The sequence below is a fragment of the Numenius arquata genome, chromosome 10 (genome assembly GCF_964106895.1).
Source record: "Numenius arquata chromosome 10, bNumArq3.hap1.1, whole genome shotgun sequence".
Taxonomy (NCBI): domain Eukaryota; kingdom Metazoa; phylum Chordata; class Aves; order Charadriiformes; family Scolopacidae; genus Numenius; species Numenius arquata.
In genome coordinates, this window is record NC_133585.1 from 51,472,268 (window position 1) to 51,499,259 (window position 26,992).

Genomic DNA, 26,992 nt, shown 5'->3' on the forward strand with positions numbered 1-26,992 from the left:
CTGGAGGAACACTCTTGTGGAGGGAGAGATGTGACATGACAAGGGCCCCCCTAATAAGGCTTTTGTGGACAAATTGCTAAGCCTCCCATTAGCAATTAAATTGCTGAGTAACTAAATGCCAGAAACCTGGAATTACAACTTTTCAATCTGAATCCTACTTTTTTTTTTTATTGGCACACTCTTACAGCCAGCAGTCTTTTTGCATGTTTCAAATCAATTTCTTTTTTTAACTGCTGCAAGGTTCTTTCGACCTTTAGATTTCAGGTTATCTTTGTAGATGTGATCTTGTTCACTTGCTTTTCTAGATGGGGAATAAGTCTTGGTCTCCAGCAACGTCTTGAAAAGAAAACACGGGCTTTGGGTGTTGTTGTAGCGTAGTTTATAGGAAAAAATATAGGTGAATTCTTCTAGGGCTGCTGGTCAGCTAGCAACGGGGCTATGCTTGGGTACTGGGAAAAAAAAAAACACCTCTATACTTGGAATGAGGAAACAGCTTTTCCCCCCCCATCTCTTTTAAAATAAAGAAAGAAAACTCCGATCCACAACCTGGTGCACAAGTACCTCAGTACTCCATTTTAAAGCGATCTCGGAGGCGGGCCGCCCCCTCACACCGGCTCTACCTCCTGACAGGGGCCGGCCTCGCCGCTTCTCTCCCCGGCCTCCCTTCAGCCCGGGGACGGGGCGATCCTTTCATGGCGGCTCCCGCCGCTTCCCGTTCCGGCGCTCTGCCGCCTCGTCGCGCCTCCCCTTCCTTCTCTGTCAACTTCCCTTCCTTCCCTTCTCTTCCCTTCCCGCCGGCCGGTTTGAATCGCGGCGGGAAGGCGGCTGGGTGCCCTGAGGGGGCCGGTGTCCCCGCGGGGGGGCGGTGGGTGAGGCTGGCGACCGCCATTTTACTCCCTGAGGCGCCAGGCCGGGTCTGGGGCTCCTGCCTGAGGGGAACGGCAGCTGTGGAGCTAAAGAAAAGGTGTAAGTAGTGTTATGCATCACCTTGCTTTAAATTTTTAATATGTATGTTTTGTTACTGATTTATACTTGCTACATCAGGCGTTGGGCTGCTCTAATAGAGTGAGTTTTAGTGCTTTTGAAGCGAGTTATGCATAATACGTTGAATTAACAAAGATTTCCCGTTCTCTCCCAGGTATTGAGACAGAGAACGCAGATTTGTGTTGGTATCCTCAGGTAACTGTCAGTATCCTTGGTAACTGTATCCTCAGTTGTGTGTTTACCAGCTTATACCGAACACTGAAATGTCCTCCAAGAAGAAAAGGAAGAGAAATCATTCTGGAAATAAATTAAAGGTAAATTTTTCTAGCTTGAGCAGAATTAAAGCAGCAAATGTTGTGTTGTTTTGCCGTGCTCTTGTGGCGTTGGCTCTGGAGGTGCAGGCGTTAACGCAGGGCTTTGCTGGGGACTGTTTGGGTGCTGGGGTTTTCCTTTTCCTATGGTTTATTTTTCTTTTAGGAGTAGCACATCATCAGGCAAAACGGGCCGTTGACTTTCAGACAGGTGACAGTTTGAAAATGGGCTTGTAAAATTGATGCTTGACTTATAAATTCCACCTTTTATGAGAAGTTGCGCATAGCTTTTCATTATATTTTTTTTTTTAAGTGAGAATCATTAGATTGGACAAGGATGGACTTTAATGCAATACAGAGGTGAAAGAAGAAATATTTTAATGCCTGAAAAGGCCACAGATCATAAAAACCAGATTAGACTGTTATTAGATTTCTAAGCTTACACACTTAGTTTTATAAAATAAGATAAAGCTCACGTTACAGTATGGTAGCAAATAGGAGAGTAGATTAGTTTTATGCCTTTAATTCTCTTGGAGGGAAAAAAAAACAGTCTGAGGAAAAAGCACATGCTTTAAATACTTTATATCACGTAGGTCAGTTGTCAATACGGTCCAAGTTAAATGTATTTCTAGTAAAACGTTTGTGAAATTCATTGTCATATTTAATGTGTTTTATGCTGAAAAAGCTGGATGAAGTAGCTATTGATTAATTTCATACTCATGCAGGAACACAAAGCCAGCTCCCATTCTCGCTGGAAGTTGCTTCTGCCGGAGGAACCAGATGTCTCCAGGATATTGAAGGTGGCAGAAGTGAATCAACTGGAGGAGCTTGACGATTCGTTTGGTGAGCAGGAAGGCTGGGGAGAGTATGTTTACAAAGGCCTGCAGTGACAGGACGAGGGGCAATGGTTTTAAGTTGGAGAAGGGGAGATTTAGATTGGATATTAGGAAAAAGTTCTTTACTCTGAGGGTGGTGGAACACTGGAACAGGTTGCCCAGGGAGGTGGTTGAGGCCCCTTCCCTTGAGATATTCAAGGTGAAGCTCGATGAGTCCCTGGGCAACCTGGTCTAGCTGGGGTTGTCGCTGCTGACTGCAGGAAGGTCAGACTAGATGACCTTTGGAAGTCCCTTCCGGCCTGGACCAATCTATGAATCTATAATATATGATTTGCATGAACAAACCGTATGGGCAAAATATTTCAGTGCTTTCCCAGGAAGAGGTATTGTTTCTTTGCCAGAGACAGTTATGGGCAGGAGAGACGGAGGGGGTTTTTTGAGAGTGGTATTATTTTCTGTCACTTAGGAAGTAACAATAATAATGCTCTAATATGTGCAAGTAAAAGAAAAATACTGTCTATTCAAGTTTTATAGTCTGAATGGTAGAATTTCACACAATATAACATTGCAATTGTGTAAGAGTTTACATTTTAAAAGAAAAGTTCAATATCTTAAGTTACTGTATTAAAATAATTACACAAATCGTAAAGTGAAATTTTTTGCTATTGTTAGAGCAATCGTAAGTTTGTATGGCAGCAAACTCAGACATTCACAGGGATGTTGTGCTACTTAAGAAGTAACCTCATAAAAACATACTGGTTTTAGTGCAGCATTAAAACCATTTTCATGCTTCATGAGGCCTCAGGCTTGTGCAGTGAGGCCTCAATATACTGGAAGAGAATTTAGAAGGATTTGTGCACCTGTGTGAAGTTCTCTGTTATTAAATACATACATGTCAACATTGGTAAGAAAAAACATGTAATTAGAAGTTGTAGAGAAAAAAATAAGGGCTGTTTCTCAGCTGTAATAGTTATTATTCTAAGAAAACGACGGAAATATACATGTAACTACTAGAAACAGTGTTGAAAGTGAACAATAAAGAACAATATAACAAAAGGGTTGTCATAAGGGAAAGTCTGCAAAAGGAAAAACTCTTCCTCGCTTCTGTGGTATGTGTTAAAAACAATAAAAAGGATGTCCACTAACACTAATATAAGCTAACACTAAACTTTCATAGCAATATGCTTGAGAAAAGAAATACACACTACGGAAGGCAGGCTAAAACCTTAGGGTTCTCAGTGTTTTAATCCATCCTGGTAGCCACCTTCGAGAATTCTACATTTACAAACTTTCTGAAGCAGCTGTGACTGTCTTCTTGTAGCATCCAATAGATCAGCTGAAAATCCATATTTAAAAAAGGTAAAACTTACAAAGTAGTTGTTTAAATGTATAGAAGATTGGTGTATGCCTTAGCAAAGAGAGACTTTAAATCAGCTGTGCAAAATGTTTTGCTTGCTGTGTGCGATACAGACGTGCTGAGCTTTCTTGCACCTTTGGTTCCAGTTTGTAAAGAAATAGTGGGTGGATGAGTATAGAATCATAGAATGGTTAGTGTTGGAAGGGACCTTAAAGATCATTGAGTTCCAACCCCCCTTCCATGGGCAGAGACACCTCCCACCAGACCAGGTTGCTCAAAGCCCCATCCAGCCTGGCCTTGAACACCTCCAGGGATGGGGCAGCTTCTCTGGGCAACCTGGGCCAGTGTCTCACCACCCTCACAGCAAAGAATTTCTTCCTGAGATCTAATCTAAGTCTCGTCTCTTTCAGTTTAAAACCATTCCCCCTCGTCCTATCACTCCCCTCCCTGATCAAGAGTCCCTCCCCATCTCTCCTGGAGCCCCTTCAGGGACTGGAAGGGGCTCTAAGGTCTCCCCAGAGCCTTCTCTTCTCCAGGCTGAACCCCCCCAACTCTCTCAGCCTGTCCTCACAGCAGAGGGGCTCCAGCCCTCTGAGCACCTTCCTGGCCTCTTCTGGGAGTCCTTCTCCTCAGGGCTGCTCTGCAGCCATTCTCCACCCAACCTGTATTTGTGCCTGGGATTGCCATGACCCAGGTGCAGGACCTTGCACTTGGCTTGGTTGAACATCATGAGGTTTGCATGGGCCCACCTCTCAAGGCATAGAACTATGAAGCTTTTCACTATACATGTTTTTCCTGATCCTCAAATAATACATTTTACAAGATTTCCTTTGTATTAGTGAGCAAACCACAAATATTCTAACTAAGTGCTTAACGGTGGGCAGTACTGGCGTGTCCACAGTCTTTGCCTGGACAGAGGGAAACAATTTTCATAGGGGTTATTTTCTGTTCTTTATAGATCATTATTTTCTGCCCTTTCCAGATCACCCGTTGCACAGTACTGCCGTGGACGCTTACGGAGAGGAGCAGTCGCAACACGAGCCGCTTGGTCGTGTTTCAGCTCTGCAGAGGAAAAAGGCAGAAAGAAGGTCTGGTGGAAAAGAAAACAATTGCCAGCTTTTAATCTTTTAGTTTTTTAGATTAAATGGGAAAAAATGTTCTGTTTGTCAGGTTTCTCTACTTGCTTATTAAACTATAACTTAGAATTTTGCAGATGAGAAACCAAAACACTAAGTAAGGTTGGGGAATGTAGAAAAGAAATGGGAGAATAAATTAGTGTTTGCCTTTTGCAAGCAGTACATTGATTTAAGTACTCACTGTATTTTTTTCCAAATAAAAAGATTTTAAAATATCCCTGTAAGATACTGATTAGTCCTCTAAATGCTGGTGTCTTTAAAGTTAAAAAGTTGAAAAAATGGAAAAAAGGTAAAAGCCAGGTAAATGACATATAACAAAGAAAATTAATTTAAAAAAAAATCTTTCAATACAAATTTTAGTGTGTTTCTCATTTGTTAAATCAAATTTGGTTTAAATCTGAACTAGTTCTTATTTGAATGAACTAGCAAGACAATAATAGAGCTTGTATGAGAGTGTAGGAGTGGTTTTTTTGTGTTTTAATTTCTAACCCTGCCCTGCCACCAAGAAAGCTGCCTCCTTTCTTGCTAAAATATCCTCAGTAATAATTTTGTTTCTGTTTTGAAGTTTCTTCTCAAAGCAACATGGTCAAGTAGTAATGGATTTCTAATTGTCGCAAGGGTTGCTGTTGAGGGATGAAGTTTCTATTTCCCTTTATCTGCCATTTGCAACTTTTTACGTAGTTGACAGGAGACACAAACTGAGTGATGTAGCGACACAAAATGTTCCCGGAAACCTGAGATTTTCTTGTTTATATGGTTGAAGATCGTTCTTTCTCAGTGTGTAGTGGATTTACACGTGGATATTTTTCTTTTCCTAGTAAGAGACTGCATCGCTCGAAAACGTCTAGTGATGACGCTCAGAAATTGAGCACGGCTGATCCTGAACCCCTTAAGGAGAACATGGTACAGAGAAAATTGCACGAGTGTATCGGTCAATTTAATTTTAAATTACTTCATGCCATGCTCACATTAGAGAGGAGCGGAGAGCAAGACCTTTCATTTATTCCTTAGTACTTCCTTGGTACTTAATTGTGTCCCAAATAATTAATCCTCAAAGTATTCCTGTGAGATGGCCAAGGGAAATGCTGTAAAGCTACAGTCTCGCGTCAGTGGGGAATGTAACAGCCCGGTGTTCCTGTGTCCTGTAGCCCCTTCTCTTGGGAATACATTCTATATTTTCTTTATATCTGGAATATATGTTCTTAAAGAGTGGCATACTAAATGGAATGTAAATCTCTCATACTTGTTCAGTATTGAAGTAAGAACATATTTATGAGAATTGAATTTTTCATGGATAAAATGAATTTTGAATATACATCAAAAATAGACAAAAAAGCCCACTTGGTTTGCAATGAGTGTTTTTCCCCACTTAGACTGCAATTCGTGTGAAATGCTTCTGGCCCCCTTAGCTTCCAGGCGCACCGAGGAAGGGTTAACCCTCTGCAGACTGGAGAAAATAGGCCCATGGTAAAAGGAGCTATGCAGTAGTTTGTGTGAAAGTGTTTTACATGCTGAAGTTCATTGGAATTGTTGAAAATCCTTATGTAAAATTCAGTCCAGCGGTGTGATCGCTGTGCTGTGATTCTGGAAAAAAAAGCCCTTAGTGAATGTAACTGATGAGTCAGTCGTGAAAAGGTGAAATACTTCCATGTGTTCTGCCCAGCTGCCATCTGTCAGAATTTTAGGTGAGTAAACCTAGGGGTTTGAGGTTTTTTTGACATTAATCTGCTTTTTATATCACAGAAGACTCTGAATACTGCTCAAACTCCAGCAAAAAAGAAGCAGCGGCCTTCGGAGGCCACATCAGAGAACACATCATCAGAGAACACAGCAGATCCTTCTGGTAAAGTAGACTTTTCAGAATTCCCATACGGCTTTTCCTCATTCAACATGAATGCTTTTCCATAACTCAGTGGTTTTAATTTCTGATAGGTAGCAGCATACTGCTTGTAGAATTTGAAGGTTTTAGTTTCAGGTTTGGTCTAGATCCTCGTTAGTGACAGTTAAATTGAGGAGCTCTGATCCCCACGGTTGGCATCCCTGGACCTGCCTATGGCTCCCCTGAGCGGGTGAAGCGTGCAATATCGCTGGCCTGCAGCTTTGTGGAATTAGCTAATGATACTATTGCAAAATGTAAAGAAACGTATTTGTGTATAGCTTTTTTTTTTGAAGCATATATGGCATTGATACAAAATGTATACAAATATGATATAACAACTCACGGTTCTTTGAGTCGTGGGGGTTGCCCAACTCAGGCTAATAGTTTTTACAGCACAAACTGCTTTATCTACAGCACACTGTATAATTTATTAGTTAGTGTAATAAAGTGTTCCTGGACTTGTTTGAAATGATGAAGAATAAGAAATAAGTTGTATATAATTGATCATCCAAATTCTAAAGTGTTTCCAGATAAGTCTAGCGTAGTTCCATCATCAAAGACAGATGAGATAATTCATATTTCCCTCTTCTCAAGTTTCATATTAAAATATTGATAACTTTTAGATGGTTATTTTAATGGTGAGCACAATAATTTTTCTATTACTTTAGAACCAGTACCTGAATTGTAGAGTGCTTGTCTTTACTTTGTTGTTTCAGTGGCTAGCTCGTGCTCTGTAGCGGTTTGGTGTCCCAAAGAGCTGAAGAGATCTCCCAGAGATATTACAGAGCTGGACGTTGTTCTGGCTGAATTTGAGAAGATAGCAGCAAATTACAGGTAAATATTCTGCTTTCCTATGGCTGAATACCTAAAGTTCTAAAAACAAATCACCTGCGTTTTCGCTAGTGGGCTGTCCTTTAGGGAATTGGTAACGCACACTTATTTTCTGATGTTATTTTAATGATATTTTTTGGATGTGATCTTGAGGTGGTCTCCAAGAATTAGGTATTTTTCCAAACATAAGAATGACACATCTCAGCTGATGCTTTTCAAAGCCAAATTTAAGCTATTGCTAGTGCACAAAAGATCTGCTTAACACTGGGGTTTATTCATTACTCCAAGGAATGCTTTTGGATGAGATTTCTCCTTCACTAAACCAAATGGGTTGTGTTTTGTCCCCCTGACTCCTCCAGACAAAGGATAGAATCAAACGCTTGCAGAAAAGCCATCAACAGCTTCTGTTCAGCTTTCAAGGACCAGATCACTGATCTGGTAAGTAGACCATAAATAAAATCAATTTTGTGGTAGTGATTATAGAGCCGTATATTACATTGTAGTCAAAATGCCTGTGGGTTTATGTTGTCCTTTACATGTTTATTTTATGATACTTCAAATTTTCTAAGCTTTTGTCAGGATAAAACCATTTTAAAAGCTCATGGACTAGAGTTTTAAAAGGTTGATGATTTAACCTTTTTACGGTATCTCAGTGACTGCTGTGTAGAGGCCTTTTTCAGGGAAAATCAACCTTTTTTAATTAACAGTTTGAACTTAACTGTAAAAAGCTCATTCACTTAGAAGACTAAGATTTCTTCTCACTAATTAAGACGAGTAAAATAAACTCGGAACTTTGTAGGAGTTGTGATAAATACAATGGATAAGTACTGAAACTAGTTCTTAGTGATGGACAAATTTTAAAATTACTAGATTTATACATTTATATAAAAATTAGGCTAGTAGTATTACACTAATCGGTACAAGGAGTATTACTTGCACTAATTGGTGCAAGATGACTAATTTTGTACAACAGCCTTCCTCTGGCCTGAGGCGAGACAAAAGATAGACCTGTAATCTTCCTTTGAACCAAGTGTTGCAGTTTTAAAGTAGCTTTTTATATTATTCCAAAGTAATCCTTGCAACCATGTGGGTAGGAGGCTGGAGATGGAATCAAGATCTATAGTCCCTCTGTAATTCTTCTTTTCCTCTGCAGATAGCGGAAATCCAGGAATTAAAGAACATGAAGAAGAAAAATGCTAAGGTAAATACATTGATATCACTAGATTGTACAGCGTATGGAGCTGGGCATTGAAATGTCAAGAAGTTGACTAGAAGAAATAAAATAATACACAAAAAAAGTGTACTGTGCTACAGAATCAACTGCACAAATAGAGGACAGGGAACCACCAGAGGTTTTTTGGGAAAGATCTGAGTAAAACTGTACATATACTGCTATTCTGGTGTAAAAAGAAGGAATGCACATTAGGATGTGTAGGTATCTACACGTGTGAATTACTCTATTTTTTTAATGAGCACTGGAGAGGCCTCTGGAGACCTGATTTGAGAGCTAACCTTCAAGAAACATAGGTGACTATAAAACCTGGGAAAGCAGAAAAGATGGTGACCTGTGAGGACAGAATCAGATTGTTTAGTTGAGAGAAGTCCAAGGGAGCTGCGTTCCCTAAATACCTGCAAAATTGTTGTTCGGAGGAAGGCGGTTCCTCGCTTCATTCAGAGCGAGTAGTAACTCGCTGAAAATGCAAGAGGGAAGTGTCGGCAGGAGGAGGAATTAGTGTAAGAGCAGGAAAACATGGCAGTGCTCTCATCAGGAGAGAGGTGAATGCCCCGCAGCAGACATTTAAGAAGCTTTCTGCCTGGATTAACCTCTTCCGCAAACATTTCGATGACAAAATAGCTTTTAACAAGTAAAGTCAACAGAAAGCTTATTCTGGGAGGTAGCAATTAGTGTGCTAAAGTCTTGTTAATTTGCAGTGATACGGTAAGCTGCTCTGCAGGTAAAATGAAAATTTGAATACACATCTAGCATTCGCAGCCACTCAGTTACCCTTATTTTGCCTCTTACACGGTTGTTTAAAATCAAATTTGTTAGCTGTTAAATTTAAATTTTTGATCAGTTTTGGTTTTGTTTTTAAATCAGATGTTGTATTAAAGAAAGCTTAATTATGCTTAGTTCTTTAGTTACGGCACTCATACTGAACATACATTTGTTTTAGTCTGCATTTTTAAAACAGAAACAAAGCAAAACCTGCTGGAGTTGGTCATGTTGGAGTTCAAAAATGTCACAAACTCCTTTTGCTTGTAAATCCAGTGTTCCTTAAGAGCATTTTGGACGGTGATGAGAGTTTAACCCTTTAAAGTTCTTTAAAATGTCTAAAATACGAATTTCAAATACAGCAGTCTACGAGGTCTGGTAGCTTGGGTTCTTCCACACCCAGAATCAGAAGCGTAAAAACCTCAAAGAGAAAAAGCTGATGAAATTTGAGATGTTTGCCTTTGAAGTTATAGAAGCATTTCAACGACTTTCCTCACTATTTGTTTCAGGTTATAACAGACATCAAAAAGAAAAGGCAGCGACTGTTGCAGCTCAGGGAAGAACTAATTGGGTATGTAGCTAATGATACACAATAATAGCCTGAAGAACTGAGTGTGGTATTTTATAATTCAGAAGTGAAAGGAACTTTTCTGGGTTTTTTCATTTTATTTTGATGAAACTACTTCTGTATTGCCTTATGGTTTTACAAAAGCTCAGGATAAGCTCTTCTGTCTATATTTCGGTTGCTTAGATAGTCATTCTTACAAGTTCTCTTGGTGGGATGGCATTTGGGGCCATACATTTGTAAGAAAAACACTTAACTTTACAATTGGAATCACAAAGGGGATGAATCATAAATTTGCACAGAGCTTTTTTGGTTCTGAGGTGGGAGAACATATTTCATTCACCTTGGCAGGGTGAAATTTGGCAGGGATGCCTCTGAGTACATGACTTGTTTCCATCTCCTGTGGCCACACGGTTCCCCTTCTCTAACCTGGCATTAATCTTTAGTGTAGATGCACAAGACAGAAATTATATTTTTTGGAAGAGCCCTTGGGCTTCCCGGAATCCAAGCTGCGTATAACATACACGCTTTTCCTTGAGTCTTTTTCAGAGGAACTACATTCATAGTTCCTTGTGAAATAAAAATGCAACTACAGTCATGAAAGCCTTGATCTTTTTCAGAGCTGAACCGCAACTGATGCAACTGCAAAGAGAATACGCCGAGGTGCAGGAGAAGAAATCTTCCTTGAGGCAGGCAACTGAGTTACTTACTGATTTAAAGGAGCTACAGCAAGAATGTTTGAATTATAGAGAGGAAAACCCAAAAGAAAAAGTGGTCGTAAGTAGATACTCTGTGGGTGTTTCTGAACTGTTCTCGATCAGCCCTCCCCTGCCCTTTTTTATTTCCTGGCCTGGTGGGTGTTTCTATTAATGTTTAACTTACATTGAATAGCAGTATTTTGTTAATTGTCTTTGTGGGAGCAACTTGAGAATCTTCGCTGTAACTACAGTATCACTTTTTTTTGGGTCTCATGTTAGAAACTGAGGTATTGCAGAGAGGATTCTGCCCCCTTGCTGTCTATGTCCAGGAATTCAAAGGACGTAGAAGGTTGTCCTCAGGCCCAAGATTTTTTTCATAGAAATTGAAGAAAGATTAACAGTGAGAAAGAAGTGACCAGTTTCTTTTGTTGCTATTGTTGAAAGGTGGTGGGGAAAGCTCTGGTACTTCCCCGTAGGTAAGGTGGTTAACGCATAGGACCTGGTGTGCTGCTTTCTGTTCCTACATTCCTGCCAGGTGTAAGGAAATCCCACCCTTGCAGAAGTCTCTCCTTCACTCTTAAAAATCGCATTGCATCATTTCAGATAGAGGAAAAATAAATACAGATATGTAAGTGATTTTTTTTTTTTTTTTTTTCTTCCCAAGAATTAAAAGTGTTGCCTTGTCATTTTATTTCCTTAACAACAGTACGGAACTTCCAGCCTCCCTGCTCTTCTGGTGGAGTCACAGAGAATTCTCGGAGCAGAAAGACACTTCCAGAACATTAATATGAAATTGGAAAAGGCTCTGGCTGCACAAAGAGGGAAGTCACCAGAGAAACATTAAGTCATTTTAATAGATTTATTGACATTCGTTAGTCACAATTATTAGAACGGTCAGTGCTTAGAGCTTGTTTAATCTTTGTTGTGGTATTTTGCCTCAGTGTTTAAAAGAAGTCAGTGACTTCATTGGAGATTGTCTCCTGTTGTCAAATAGTCAGAACGTCAGTGAGATCAATGAAATAGCAATTCCAGGTAAAGCAGTAAAACTTTTCTGTGCTCTGTTGACAGCGTTGGGTTTTAGTCTTGGGCTATTGAAGTAATGTGATCTTGAAAGCAATATATACTTTTAAAAGAGAACACATAGACAGTGGTTGAACTATTGATAGATAAATATTTGTATTTGAAATAAAAAATTTCCTCCCATTTCTGGAAGTAAAGAAATCTGTTTTACTTGGCTTATCATTAAAACTCAGACATACAGCTAAGAAAACAGAAACCATACAGCAGCGAGGGTTAAAAGTGCTAAACCTGGAGCAGCATTTGTGAGGAGTTTTCAGTCCAGTACCCTTCAGCCCCATGCAATCCTCCACGATCTCCTCCTGCTTGTTGAAGATCATCCAGTTGTGAGGATACTTGTTGCTCAGTTCTTTGTCTTCCAGCTCTGGAAGAGCATTTTTGGCCTCCGTGGCAGCGCCTTTGGCAGAAGGCAGGCGATACGCACCTTGGGTTAAAGCAGGTTTTGTCGCTGGCTGTCCCTTTGCCGGCCAGGTCTGTGGTCAGCTGCCGCCTTCAGCGCAAGGGTCCTGCTGTCCTAAAGCTTCCAGAAGAACTTCATCGGGAATTTCTTCCGTGGCTTCGTTCAGACTGTCATCTGCAGCTTCAGCTAGTTCCACGTCATCAGTAGCTTCAAGGAAACAGGCATCATCGCTTGCGTTGTCCCACTCGCTGTCTGACCACAGGAAGCTTTTTTCTAGAGATACTGATCTTTCTGACAAGTCTAATGCCTCAGAATGTAGCTCTACTTTCTCTTCTGTGTTTCCCCTTTCATCCGTCAGTGCACACTCTTCTTCCTTTTAGAAACAAGAATACTATTTATTCCACTCTTAAACTGAAAGAGAGGAGATTTAGGTTAGATATCAGGAAGAAATTCTTTGCTGTGAAGGTGGTGAGACAGTGGCCCAGGTTGCCCAGAGAAGCTGTGGCTGCCCCATCCCTGGAGGAGTTCAAGGCCAGGCTGGATGGGGCTTTGAGCAACCTGGTCTGGTGGGAGGTGTCCCTGCCCATGGCAGGGGGTTGGAACTGGATGGTCTTTAAGGTCCCTTCCAACCCAAACCATTCTATGATTCTATATGAAAACGGTCTTCATACCTTTAACTGCTCTGATCTGAAAGTCTGACACTGGTATTGTCACCTATAATAGATGCTATAGAGAGCTGGCCAACAAGACAGGTTCAGTTATAGCCACGTTACCCTGTGGGAGCCTATTTTAGTAGGAATAAAAACTTGCTGTTTTTCTAACAAACTACAAGTAGTCTGCTGTACACAGCTTCTTAAAAGACTACAAGGTTAAAACTAATTTTAGTGTCTTTTTAAAGATACTGTCAGGACCTGAAAATGTATTTAAATTACACTTTCAATGAAATAAGCAGATCATCAATAGCTGTTAGTGTTAAGTAGCACTTAATGTGGCATTTATATGGCACACCTGTCTGTAATATGACATTTAAAAGTGTAAATTTAAAAGCTGCAAAGATGCCAACTCTTATTGCTTACTCAGTGGAAAAAACTATTATTTTCATGCCTTAGAGTCTCGGTGCAGTATCAGATCAGTTTAAATATTCTGCCCCTGTGGGTAAACAGAACTGCTTTAATACACTAAAACGGAGTTAAGTGAACTTCAAATTTGAGGGTCACTGACTTGGATGTGCCTCTGACTGGAGCATTCCAGGATCATGTCTACTTTTTATGCTAGATCTGCTGCTGGAGAACTCAAAAATTGACTATATGGAGGTGCCATCCTCACAGCTTTACTCACAAGAACTTCAGATAGTGTCAACAGAACCAAAACATACCTCTTTGAAAAGAAAAGGGAGACAGAGCCGAGGTGGTAATGGAAAACCTAAATCAAATACACGGCATTAAGTAAAGTTAACACTCCAAAAAGTATTAAGCATAATTGCTTGGAAATCGCAGAATACATACTTTGTGATTTGAAGTTTTGTTCTCTGCAGACAGGATCGTGACACTTTTGATACCAGACTTCCTTCTTTAGGTCTACCAGAATCCTAAGAATGAAATAATTTAAGTTTTAGAAACAGCATGTAAATGAAGTGAATGGGCACAGTATGAAACTCTGACACTTAAGTGGACAGGGTTTGTTTGTCCCCATCTATGGATATGGCTTTCATACTCTGACATACTTCTTACATGCTTCCAATAAAATTCAGGTTTCTTCAGTTAAAAAAAATATATTTCTTTTAAGACTTAAGACTAACATTTGAAAATGAAATTTAGTTTAACTTGATTACATTAATGACTTGTTCTTCCAAGCTTAAAGTAAGATTAGTATATGGGACCCAAACTATAAGGTAAGATTTTGTTGCTGCTGCTGTTACAGATCATTTCATTGTAAAAGCCAGATCAAAATCACTGTTTCCTGTCAACTGATCAGACAACCCAGTTCATCGAGCCTAGTGGCTGTGGGGTTTTTTATATATGTATGTCTTTCTCAAAAACACATTCTTTATCTTTCAGTTATTTTAAGTGTTAAATACAATTAGTTTTAAGTTAACACTTTTCTACTAATGACATACTGCAATTCTAATGTCCTGACTTTTCAACACTAATTTTGCTAAAACCATACGAAGTCTGAGTCTTTGCAGATTTGCTGGCAAAACTCATCTCGACTGAAGTGGCAGGAGCTACCTTTGTCTTTTGAATAACTTAATTTACAGTGCATCTTAAATTGCATTTTTAGGACTGATTTGTTTTCTTTATCTTATTTCTGATTGTTCAGCTTCCTAGTGAAGAAGCGTCAAAGCACAGTTCCATTTAACAGCTTTGCCATACTCTGACTTGTAATCTTGGCATCTTGAGGCAGGTATTTTAAATAGCATGAAGATGACTTTTCAGCATTTTTATAGAATAACAGTTGAGCAGGAAAATAAAAAAGGCTGTTTTAAAGTGAATAGTTCAAGAACGTACATTATGTTGTTACTTTTGTGAGCTCTTCCAATATTTTCACACCAACGGTAACCAGAAATATCATACACAAGTATTTCTTCCAGAGAGAAATAATTCCATCGCCGTATCCCTGGGGAAAAAAAAATAATGAATTAACTCTTTAAAAACACTGCTGCGGAATACTCATTTCTAAATAGCAAAGTGGTCTTTACCTCCTTGCACTCCATCTTTATTAACCAAAGAATGAACAAAATGGTCAATTTCTGGATATGGTGACTCTTGATAACCTTCCATGGGATCTGTTAAAACAAAGACCACAGATAAGCGCCGTTATTGGTATGGTCACTGTGATAGGTAATTGTTACATTCAGCACAGACACAAAACGCACGTGATTTGCACCAAATCCTTCAATAAAACCAAGGGTAAACCCAGTGTTAATTTCCCATCCATCTTTAAACCGCATGGGACAGCCATGGGGGCAGCAGGGGAGGACAAGTGGCATTTGGCCACCTCTCCTAGAGGTTATCAGGGGTGTCAGTCACAACACCAATTTAAGAGGTTTTGGGTTTTTTTTCCTTTTTCTTTCACTATAGAGTGGAAAAGGCTCAAGGTACCTCTACTGCTTCTGGTAGTTTCTCTGTTTAAAATATCAGACGTCCTTCTCTCCTCAGGAAAGCCAGATGACAGAACTTGTGTGTCATCCCTCATTCTGAAGAAAAGAGGAAACAAAGGAAAATGTGTGATTCTTACAGCGTAACGTGGTACGGTGTAATAACCCAGTGTGGCACAACAGAGGACGGTCCTAGGCCACCCACTCCCTGCCATCCTGATGCCACCTCCTACTGTCCCTGAGGCACTTTTTCCTTTGGCCGGTTTCCTCCCATTTACAACACCAGCAGAGGGCAGGGATTCCTCCTCCAGAGCACCAACATTGGGCTCCTGGGAAAAATCCCTCCAGAGGGATGTACCATTTTAACCACCTCTCTGCTGCAGCAATGATTGGGATCATGTTAAGATATATCTTACCCTGCACTGACTGTATCAGAGGTTTAGATACAGAAAACTTGATTATTGTATGTACCAGTATCCAACCTGTGGAGGGATCTGTACCAAATGGGAAACGCGAGTAAACACGGACAAAAATCCTTTTTTATTTTTTTAATCATGCTTCAGAAAATATTTAGCCTTTTCATATTTAATTAACTGGAAAACTGTGATTTTTCCCTTCAGAGCTATACAGAATAGAGAAACGAGGCACAACTCGGAAGCAGTACCACGTGTTCTGTGTTCCTTGACCATTTGAAGGTAAGTTAAAAAAGAAATTAAAAAAAAAAGAAAAAAAGAGTCCCAAGAAATTTTTCCTTCAAACCAAAGGAATTCTACTGGAATTACACTACTAAATTACACTGTAACCATGTTCATGGAACAACTGCCCATTGATAGCAGTTATTTGTAACTGCTGCAGGAGGAAACCACTAAAATAAGTATTTAAAATATTTTCGAATCCATCGGAATGAAACAATTACCTAATGTTGCAGATCAAGGAAGAAAGAAAATAGGCTTCTTCCAAAGAAACATTCTCTTCGCAGTTAGGGACAAACTGATTATCCTCTGCTATCTTCAGAATCACATTTTTTCCTGCTTTTGATGATTTATACATCCGGAAATTTCTGTTCTTTGTATAAACTCCTGCAGGAAAACAAGTATTTCTTAACATAACAATGCTGGCTGGGAGTTAAGATACTTAGAGCTTGCAGATTAAACAGTTTTCCGTAGACCCAGCCAGGGGTCTAAGGGACGGACAAAAACTCTCACTGACTTTGGTTGACATCCCAGAGAAGAAATGCAACAAAGTACACAGGTACGTTTTTATGTCTATATAAATATTAATATTTTAATATTGTATATTTATGTTTCATGCTTATGTTATTAAGACACTCAACACGTCTACATAGGTGTTTTAATCATTCTGATATTACCATTGCTAAAAATTTCCCTTCAGTATAAGAAATCGGTGCTTTTACACAAACTTTGTGAAATACACCTGAGCATAAAAGGCTGTGTGATTATTTTAACCAGAAAGGACTTAAGATTCATCAAACTTCCTGTTTTCTGTGGACCAGACACCACTTGCCTGAAGCACGTATCAGGAAAAGTCAATTCCAGTCTCAAAACCACCACCAAAAAATATAAGGAATCTTTAAACATTGCCTAATGTAAGAATTTATTGAGCAGGTGGGTACTTTATTTTTGGGTTGCATTTAATTTTCGTGAAGGTAAAAGAATTTCAAGAACTGATATAACAGGAATGCCGCATAGCTTTCTATCACTGCAGCCTCGTGATGTAACTCAGTATTTCCAGCTAGTTTGACTTTAGCTTTCCAGTTTTGAGGTAATGTTGTAACATAAATATTGAGGATGGCTGATTTTTGGGGAGTAACGTCGATTTCTTAAAAGGTGAGGCAGTAAATAACGTTTTTAATTTCCACTCACAACTGTTTTTGAACAGTAGGTGCAAAGTAATCCTGAATCATTAATGGAGAAGCCTATTATAGGGCCTTATAACTTGGGGATTGCATTTCAACAAGTCAGAGATACTGACAAGGCCAGCGAGAAATTAAATCCCCAATTCCATGAGAAGAATTTGAAGGAAACGGGGATTCTTCAGAGAAGTCTGAGCAAAACCATGATGAAGTCCTCAAGCACGTAAGACACTGCTGTGCAAAAGGGTGCTAAGCTAGTTTCGTTGCACAGAGACAGGGCGAAAAGCAGAGCAACCAGCTGTGGGGACGGAGAAGGGTGGAACTTCCTAACTCTGGTTTGACTGTGGCTGTTGTGCTCCTGGAGATTTTTAACGTTTTAATACCACGAACGGGCTCAGCCCAGCTGGGCCATGAAGTGCCCAACCCAACATTTCTGTCATTAAAGCCTAAAACTGCCATTCCAAATAGGGGACAAAGGCTCAATTCACACGTGTAGAACAATACAGAACACCACACCTTTAAGGCTTGTTCTGTAATTAAGCAGCTTCTAATTCAACCGAAATGACAAAAAAGCCATATAAGCTATCCTCTTTTAATCCACGTAGGAGCATCAAGTCCTTAGGAACAAAATTAGTCTTGTGTGGCAAGAGTTTCTTCAAACTTCAGAAGAAAATAGTTAAATGTAGTAATAGAGGAAGTTCCATGGACCAAGACTTTAAGGCTCCTTTAAAGTACAGCATTTATGATCAGGGTTTCAGCACGTACTGTATTTGGTTTAAATTCTGACTGTAGGGACAACAATAAGATTAAGGATTAATCAAAGATTAAAGAACATCTCATTTAACATTTGTTCCACCCCCAAAGAGGTTTAAAAGCACTTCTTATATTTACCTAGATCCACAAAAAGTTGCTTGTCTCCATCTTTACCATTTACTATTAGAAAGGCAAATTCTGAATTTTCTCCCTGGTGTGATGTTTCCGCATCCTTTGTTTCGCGAGCAATGGCTGCCCGGCCTTCAGAAGCATCTTCGACGGCTGCGAGGTTTGTAAGAGAACCTTCTAACCCAACTGCCTCCGCAGAACACTGGAGAACACCTCCTGCTCCTCCTTCTGGAGTCACAACCGCAGCTTTGCTCTTCAGTAACCTCACAGCAGGCTGCAAAATGCTTCTCACAAAGTTACCTTAAAAACAAACACACACAAAAACCCCCCAAAAGCAGATAACATCATTTATGAGTCAAGAGAGAACTTGATAGTTCCTGTGCAAACATTTTTCAAAACGGCCAAGATGGAAGTGGTTGGAGTTTGAGGTTGTTTTTTTCCCCCATCCTGGATTTTTTAAAAAACTCTTTTGGACCAAGACGAGTGCACAAAATGGTTCTGGTTCTTAACTAAGAAACCCATGTTTGGAAACAATTTTTACTAACTTTTTTTTTTTAAACAGAGGAAAGTAAACAATTGTGTGTATATTAAATGTATCATCAGCCACAGTCTTGCCCTTTGGAATTTTACTACTGAGAATAGAGAGAAGCGAGAAGCGACTTGGCTTGGCAATCACCTCTTTAGAAATAAAGACAAGAAAACAAAACTGAAATGCACAGGCTGTTGCTGCAGTTTCCCAAACTAAGTTCAAAGTCCCGGATAAAATTACAAAATTGAAAAATGTCTTTTATATCTTTCCAAAGTATTTCTCCTACCCATCCCACCTGTAGCACTGCAGTTATTGAAGCCTCTGATGGACAAGATCTCAAGTTGCTCCCATGCTTGGAGCACAAATGATCTTGATTTAATGATTAAAACAAGGAAGACTTCTGCGCTGCAATTTCTGGGAATCTGAATTTTCCACTAGAACATCAGCAACTTACTGAACGAGTTCAGTTTGGGTCTTCATGCCGACTTTGTGGGAACATGTCTGCATATAAACTAGGCTGTTAACAGTAAGACTTAATGTAGGACCACTTTGTTAATGACAGTGATATAAAAAAAAAAATAAGTAAAGTAGTCAAGGTCCTTTATAAAACGTAGTTTAATATTTCAAGTACCACTTAGTGAAACTCTTCAATACATGAATAAAGCATTCATATAACTTTGCTATTACACAACGTACTTTTTTTATCCAATCACAGGTAGTTTTTAATCATTTAACAATGTTTTTGCAGTAGTTAATGACAGCATGCAACGACCTTAACAAGCTCAGATGTAGGATTCTGAAAAGGTGGTGATTTTCCCTCTCACTACTGCTTTCCCTAATTTCACTTTCAGAATAATTAAAAAGGTTTACTTGGAGCTTCACAGTATATTAACTGGCGTAACAGTTTGACCAGGGCTTACTGGAACAACAAATTACTGTTACAAACATATTTTGTAATGACTTTTCAAACTCCTAGCGTTGTAATCCAGCTCCCATTGCACCCCAGGCTCTGCCAGATGGTAACTAAAGACGGGCAAATGAAAACCAGGGCAAAATTACTTGCAGGGAGAAAGAAGAGAATAAATACAAATGTGGAAGAAAAACTACGAAGCGGAAGGAATAGTGGCAAGGAGGGTTCTGCAGTTGTTGGTTGAAGCTTCCATGGGGAACCTGAAAGAATCTGAACTATAGGTTCCTCCTACGCTGTGTATCGGCAGAATGGCTGGGTGTATCGAGCATTAATATCACCATCCTCAAAATTAATTACAGGACTGCTGAGGCACACAAATGATTCATTGTCATAAATAGCTTTAACCCTGAGTGTTCAAATACGCACACAGAATTTTTGGAGTTTATAACAGGAGTTACTCAGATCTTCAGGGAGAAAACGTACCTATTTCAGAACTGAAGTTAATTTCAATCATAAAAGTTAAAGTATCTTTTAAAGTCCTGGTTGACCACTTCCTTTTTTTTGTGTGTAATTAAGTAGCGATCAGTCAGGTGTCAGAATAGCAAGGTGTCAGTAAAAGATTATTTTGGGTGTTAGTTCTTGATTGTTCACACACACCTTTGTTTTCTCTCTTCCATTTCTTCTGACTGATCAGATGTGGGAACTGAACCCTGCATTTCACACTTTCGATCCTTGACAGTATTTTTATATTTGGGATTTGTCAACTATGTAAAAACTATAAAAGACTATACTAACTATACAACTATAAAAAAATTATATAAAAAAAATTCTATGTAAAAATCATTGATCTCCACAGCTTTCCTGTGGACCTACGTGATCTGCGCTTTCTTACATGAGCTACAAACTCAGCCCCTGTATTTTCATTCTAACTAGTAACTAATTCCAAATATTATATACTAAATGTTTTTAATCATATTTCATTTTAAGCCCATGCGCTTTGTGCATGACTCCTGGCATAAAATGCTTATGAAATAACGTCATCCAACATGTGATAGTTCATATTCTAGTTTATGCCACGTAAATACCACTAACTCAATTATTATTAGACAGAACAACACAATGATGAATTTAAAAAAAGAGACAACACTTGAATGTGTCTGAAAAATACATTAACCTTTTTAAGTTTACTATTAGACAAAATCCATCACCTCAAAGAATTTTCGTATAGATTCTGTGAAATTAATTCATTAAGTTATCTGCATTTTCAGTTATTTACTACAGCACAGTATTTTGCACAAAGTACAAAGCTAATACAATTTAAGCTAAGTTTGTCAAGCAGGTTACCAAAATGCATTAATGAAAAGTCTAGAGAATAATGTTATTGGTAACAGGCATGAATTTAACACTGATATTATAAATCAATTTTTACTGCGACTTCAACATCTTGTTGGAAAGGCAAAGGTAGAAGATGAATACGTGATCTCTAAATATATTTTAAGTCTGAGAGTAAACATGTCAAATTCACAGAACACTTGACTAATGGACCAGAATAAACAGTTCAAGCTTCTACTGAAAGAACTGCCTAATTTAATCTTGTTATCAAGATCACAGGCTAAAATCGCTGTCATACCAAATTATTTATCATCCGTGTGTTACTTAAGAGTTTTACAGTGGCAGAGGAGTTTAAGACCATACTTTTGAACTAAAAATTGCAGTAATCCCATTTAAGTTTTTAGGTTTGGAGCCGTTAGCACAACGTCATGTAAGAAGTGACTGCTCTGTGTCACACTTGGGGCTGGCAGCCAATATTATAAGCATTTGATTATAACTTTGACAATGGGCTTAGCTTGCCATGTCGGCTACTCCGCAAAAGGTTTAGCGACACGGATTCTACTGCTCCTAAGAATGAGAAATAGGTTTATTAATGTTAAAAAAAGCTGAAAAAAAAAATGGTTCTGAGAAATCCTATGGCCTCTTTTTGTTGGAGTAAGGATCTGAATTTTGGCTTGAAGCGATACTCAGGCCATGGGCTACATGCGTTTATTAAAAATATCTGGTGGGAAAAAAAATTGTACATGTACGCAGGCCTACAAGATCCAGCTTCTCCTTACATTTTGCTCTACTCCAGCTGTTCCTGCTGACAAGACCTTTCATAGATGATTCCTCAGAGCAACACAAAACATGTGTGAACCCTACACAGCTTTGATCCAGCAGTACACGTGAACTCCCCGTGAAATAACTAGTCAGTTCAAAAGGAAAACAAGATTTTCAGTAACGCTGTACTGGGCTAGAAAGAATCCCAGCGCCGTGTCGTTAATGACAACATCACCGTGCTGTCATTAGGTACTAAAAGCAAAGAGCCCATAGTCCCTGTGCTCTCTGCAATCCCCTGCTGGGACATACACACTGCACAGTAAGAAACTACTTAAAAAACACAGGAGGTATAAAAGAAGAAGAAATATAGTACAAGATTTACTTAAGACTGGATTGAGAGAAGGTGCAGAGTAGAAAAAGAGATAAGGGTGAGAAAGGAGAAGGAAAACTGGGCATGAAGACAGTCTGACAGATTGCAACAGCTTCGCAGTGTAAGAGAAAAGAACACACTTACCAACATGAATATTATCCTTAAATACAGTCTTTTGGGGTAGAAATATTAAATGTCGACTAAATTTTTCTTCAGTACTGGAATCTAAATTCAAGACATCTTTGGCCGAACAACTTATACCATAAAGTTCTTTTAATTTTTGGCTGACAAGCTGAAATTATAAATATTAATTAGGCTATTTTCTCTAGCATTTTTAATAGCAGTATCTATAAAACCCAACACAAATGCAGATTCTACATCTTTTTGTCAAGTTTTTTTTTTTTTTCTCATTTTGAGCATAAAATGAATTGTAATTCAAACTAACTCATAACATAGCAGATTTTAATCAAATTTGACATAGACTGTATTTCCCGAAATATGCAAGTCACTGAATATACTAACAGTGATAAGCTGAGCAGATTTTCAGTTTCAGGTCAAAGTCTAATTTAGTGGCTTTATCTTTGTGGGGGTGTTTTTCCACCACAAAGCAGTTCACACCCACAGTGACAATGTTTGTATTGCAGGCTCGCCTTGGATGGAAGATAGAGGCTATATATATATATATATATATATATATAAACATATATATAGGGTTGGTATTCACTGTTTGATTTAGGTAATTCATTGGTATGACCCAATGGACACTAATAAGCAGAAAACATAAGGTATCTGGCTCTAAATAGCTCTGCAAACCTTCTATAAGTTAATCTTGTGATTACTCCTGTTTAGGACTGGGACTCAGAACCCAAAGCTCTGGAAGCTTTGGATTTTAGCATCTTGGATCCCCCACCAAGCACATCCAAAGTTCTCTTCTTAACTTGAAGAATCTCTTGATTTCAGAATTGATCCGCAATGGAGTAAACCCCTCCAGATACTGTATCAAGAGTTCTTTACAAAGGAATGACCTCAATCGTGTTTTTCTTTTGTTCCTTTCTAGCTAGGGACGTGTAAGCATTAGGAATCTCACAACTAAATGGCAACTCTCACAAGAGATTTTATTGGAACAAAAAATATTCTTCTAAAAACCTCCTTTATTTTCCATCTCTGACATACTGAATCTGCAGTGGAGCTCATTTTCCAATCAGACTCGCAATAAAATGGAAATTTGCACTATTTAAGAAAATTGATGATTAGCAAAGATATTTAACTTCAGGTAACAAATTGGTAAGTGTGGTCACCTCATGTTCTCTACATCATCATCATCAAACTCAACTATAATGAATTGCCACCTGAAGACACCTAAAATCAGGAGGGATTTATCTAAGCTTTGACATGTGACCGCACCAGCTGGCAAAGGAAACGGACAGAGGAATATCCCAATGGAACTTTTATTGATGCTACTCTGAAAAATACCTAAACACTCCTTCAGTTTTACAGCTTTCAAGTGGCAGAGCACATAAAACAATCCGCAAAAGCAAACTTATCCTATCAGTAAATCTAGAGTGAATACAAACATTCCAACAACCAGCGTTCTCCATTTTCCACTTTCACTTTCACATTCTCTATCTTGACCTTTCACTGTGCTTTAATTAAAACAGTACTTTTTACTTCATTAAAAATAACCACTAGGTCTACAATTCTTTTTCACTGTACTACAGAATAATCAAGATAAAGTGGTAAATACTTTGGTTTCATATTAAATCAACAACAAATTCATATTAAGCTACAACACGACTACGCTCCAGTTTACCTCAATTAACTTCGCAACCATACCCTTGCCATCAGCACCAGGATTTGCTGGTTTGTAGAACTCCAAATCAAAATAAAGCTTGCAAGCCTCTTTTTCAGGAATGACTTCATAGCAATGCATAAGACTCGTTTTATAACCTTTGCTAAGGAAAAACAAAAACAAATCACAACCTCTCATAATAAACATTAATACATACTTATCAGCTGCAAACATGGATCCCACGAGTCCTAAATATTCTTTTATTTTTCAGTCAACCACCCATATTAAAAAGAAGTGCTTTGAAAAATTTGTAACTAACTTCATCATCAAATACCAACAAAGGTATCTGTCTGGCCTAGAATGTTTGTTAAGTATTCTCCTCCCCGTCCCCTTTAAGTCTCACAACACATACTGTCAACAGAAAAGCTGTTAAGAATTTAAGGAATAATGGAACCTACAGTAAAAAACTTAGTAAGTTATCACTCATATGTCTTAAGCACTAAAAATTAGATTAAGTAGCCTTTTCTCCCACTAAATTAAAAATTAATATCATTTTCAAACTCAGAAAAAAATTTCAAGCTTAGTTTTTGTATAAAAATTGACTCTTAGATTTCTTTTACTTCATAACCAAATGTTTTATTGTAAAACAAAAAATTGGGAAAAAATGTTCAGCGCACAATCAAGTTGTCAATACTTGAAACTCCATCATGCAACTACAAAACCATAAATCAGTAACTGGACATTTATATTAATGCCCATGTAAATGGATATGTGACTAATCATAGAAATAGGTTTGTGTCACGCGTCGGTATGATTCCCCGAGGAAAGCTGACAGCAAAAGCAAATCTACTGCTATTAGATTTAAGTTCAGTAGATGGGGAAATCATGGCAGTCTGCAACTCCCAACAAAGTTGAAACCCAGTATAGAATAGATTGGTTTGTCCTTACGAAGGTTTTCCCGTGGCCAAGATCAAACCTCAGGCCACCTGTTACAGCTCTGTACTAGGCAGAGCAGCAGATAGCTACTGGGGTTAGCTACCCAGTAACAGCCATTACTAGCCAATAGTATATCCAGTATACTACTGTCTTACAGTGACATACAGGGGACCTTCTCAACTACTCACGTGTAATAAAACCAAAGCTCTTTATATGTTGTCACAAGGTAAAACCTCTGTCCACTTCGTGTGTTCTTTTCCAAGGCAAATACGTGAACATCCTTTTAAAATAAAAACATTGGAGGTTTTTTTTTTATTCAAAGAAATCAGTTAAAGTCTTCAGAACTTCAGTCTATGATTCTAAGTTCCTATTTGACATTTATTTTTTTGGTCAAAGGTTAGTAAATACTAAAAAACTTTAAGTAGATCACATCATTTTTCAAGCTAAGTAGCATCTGTTTTTAATTAAGAACATCATTCTGATTTCAGTTACATGAGTAAAAATTTGAAGCTTTTCTTTGCACTGCATTAATATAAACTCTGTTTTCTCTGTAAAGTCTTTTTTTTTTTTTTTGATCAGTGAAAAGCACATCTAACAGGAAGAGAAACCATGTCCTGAAAGGAACAGCCTCATGGACACGATGGCAGCATATGGCTTTATAGCAAATATTCTTTAGACTCTATATTATTTAAATCCAAAAATGGAAACCTTAAAACAAAAAAAAACCCTACTGCCAAACCAGCGGGAGTGCATTTTGGAAAACAGACTGTCAGGATCAGTTAAACACCTAAAGCAGCATGGAAAAAGAGCCAGTGCTTTCTTTAAAAGCAGCAATCAATTTGAAAAGTATTGAACTGAAAACATTTTGCATAATCTTTATTTGGCTCGTAACTTCTTATCAGCTGAACTTGGAATTCTGATGCCATTGGAGAGTTCTACTGTTTTTATTTTGTCTCTGACTCCCGTTTATCTCTTTTTCTTCCTCAGTTTTTTCCTCCTCTTTCTTCCCACTCAACTCTCTCTACCTTCCCATTCTCCTGCCAACCCTGACAGCTTGCTTGTCTTCAGAAGGCACAAATCTATCACTACATTGTTAGCAAAAAAGCACTTTTACCGTTAGAAGTTAACACTACAGATCAATTCACGTGTTAGAACAAATAGTTGTTGGAGCTACCTCCAGTGTAGCATGATCTCCCACAAAGACCAAAAAAACCCCTTTGCTGTTTCAGGATTGGGGAGAAGAAAAAAGGAAACAAAAAACCAAACCACTTGCAATCTGATAAAGACTTTACTGTCAACTAAGTTTTTAAGTTAAGTTCAAACTTGAAAGTACCTGAAGAGTAGACATTCACCTAACAAATAATTTACCTCTTTGCAGGTTTTCACATAATTGAAAGCTTCAGCCTGACGACAAAATATTTTCCAAACAGAGGATGGCAGAAAGGGTTTGGACAGTTTTGGTCTATAAACGGGAGGCAGAGGGTTTCTTTCATAGTGAGCCGCTAGTTCCTCCACTTTCTTCACTCTCTCTTCCCATTTTCTCTTCATTTGTCCTAAAGTAATTGCAAATTGTCAAATCAGTATCAGTTTCTGGTTGTCGCTCACTTTTAAAATACCCTGTACCCATCACTGCTTTTGATTCTGGTTTTGTTGAATGTATTTTATTTATTAACTGAAAGTAACCTGTATTCCAAATCAACACCCAACTCCGCTATGATACTCATTTTAACATCGTTTCTACGTAGTTCTGGAAGTAAGAATTTCATATTAATACTGTCAAAGTTAAACACAACAGAATAGGCATGATAAGGGAAGGCCTATGAAGTTTCATTTTTGTTTACAGAATGGTATTACATTCCTCCTCAAAAAGTATTATACAAACTGTGTTAATTGGCCACACCACCTTAGTTAAGGAGTGAAAAAATACTATTATTTCTGCTTTACGGTTGAGAGACAGATGAGATAATGAATTTGTATGGGTAGTACAGCAATTGATTTCCTGAGAAAAATTCAGATTTCAGTGACTCTAGCTCTGAGCTTTGTATCTCAAAGTAAAAGAACTGAAATCCGAAATGATGGCACCGTTCTCCATCACCGACCTTTGCTATTCATCACTAATACTTTCATTCTGCTTTAAAATCTCATGTACTTTCTTGCAAACTTAAGATAGCAATCTTATCTCAAGAAACAGCACATGATGCAGTAATGCTTGCTATCTTGCAACCTTTAAGCTTCTAGTCACATAAAGTAATCCAAACATTGCAAAGTAACGTAGCAAAGCATAAACACACATTAGCATATGTGTTATACATATTTGTAAGTTTAATTAACTTTTTTCTGGGAAAATTCATTGCCCCTCTGAACGCCTGCAAATCAATAAAGAGCATCATTAAGAAACTGTGAAACAGATGAAGAGGGGCAAGAAGCAGAAAGAGATGAAGGTGC

General features: G+C 38.4%; 2 protein-coding genes across 2 annotated transcripts; one reads left to right on the top strand and one right to left on the bottom strand.

Annotated features, from left to right (window-relative positions):
- Positions 1-789: 789 nt before the first annotated feature.
- Positions 790-11,804, top strand: CENPU (centromere protein U). The gene is made up of 12 exons (XM_074154478.1): positions 790-966; positions 1,139-1,298; positions 2,021-2,138; positions 4,471-4,576; positions 5,443-5,527; positions 6,368-6,467; positions 7,220-7,337; positions 7,694-7,772; positions 8,488-8,535; positions 9,837-9,898; positions 10,513-10,669; positions 11,297-11,804. Exons 2-12 carry the CDS (start codon positions 1,248-1,250, stop codon positions 11,432-11,434), a joined length of 1,062 nt encoding a protein of 353 aa, XP_074010579.1. The 5' UTR covers positions 790-966; positions 1,139-1,247; the 3' UTR covers positions 11,435-11,804.
- Positions 11,443-26,095, bottom strand: PRIMPOL (primase and DNA directed polymerase). The gene is made up of 12 exons (XM_074154476.1): positions 25,916-26,095; positions 24,736-24,827; positions 23,633-23,774; positions 21,967-22,114; positions 17,929-18,219; positions 16,081-16,243; positions 15,169-15,263; positions 14,766-14,852; positions 14,575-14,683; positions 13,573-13,655; positions 13,443-13,489; positions 11,443-12,440 (listed from the first exon to the last, which is right to left on the bottom strand). The coding sequence occupies exons 1-12, from the start codon at positions 26,093-26,095 to the stop codon at positions 12,147-12,149; spliced, it is 1,731 nt and encodes a 576-aa protein (XP_074010577.1). The 3' UTR covers positions 11,443-12,146.
- Positions 26,096-26,992: the final 897 nt, after the last annotated feature.

Coding starts and splice junctions, on each gene's coding strand:
- CENPU (XM_074154478.1), top strand. CDS start 1,248: ATGTCCTCCAAGAAGAAAAGGAAGAGAAATCATTCTGGAAATAAATTA. Junction 5,528..6,367: donor AACCCCTTAAGGAGAACATG/GTACAGAGAAAA, acceptor TTTATATCACAG/AAGACTCTGAATACTGCTCA. Junction 8,536..9,836: donor TGAAGAAGAAAAATGCTAAG/GTAAATACATTG, acceptor TATTTGTTTCAG/GTTATAACAGACATCAAAAA.
- PRIMPOL (XM_074154476.1), bottom strand. CDS start 26,095: ATGAAGAGAAAATGGGAAGAGAGAGTGAAGAAAGTGGAGGAACTAGCG. Junction 18,220..21,966: donor TAAGGATAATATTCATGTTG/GTAAGTGTGTTC, acceptor TTTGTTTTTAAG/GTAACTTTGTGAGAAGCATT. Junction 14,684..14,765: donor TAAAGATGGAGTGCAAGGAG/GTAAAGACCACT, acceptor TTTTTTCCCCAG/GGATACGGCGATGGAATTAT.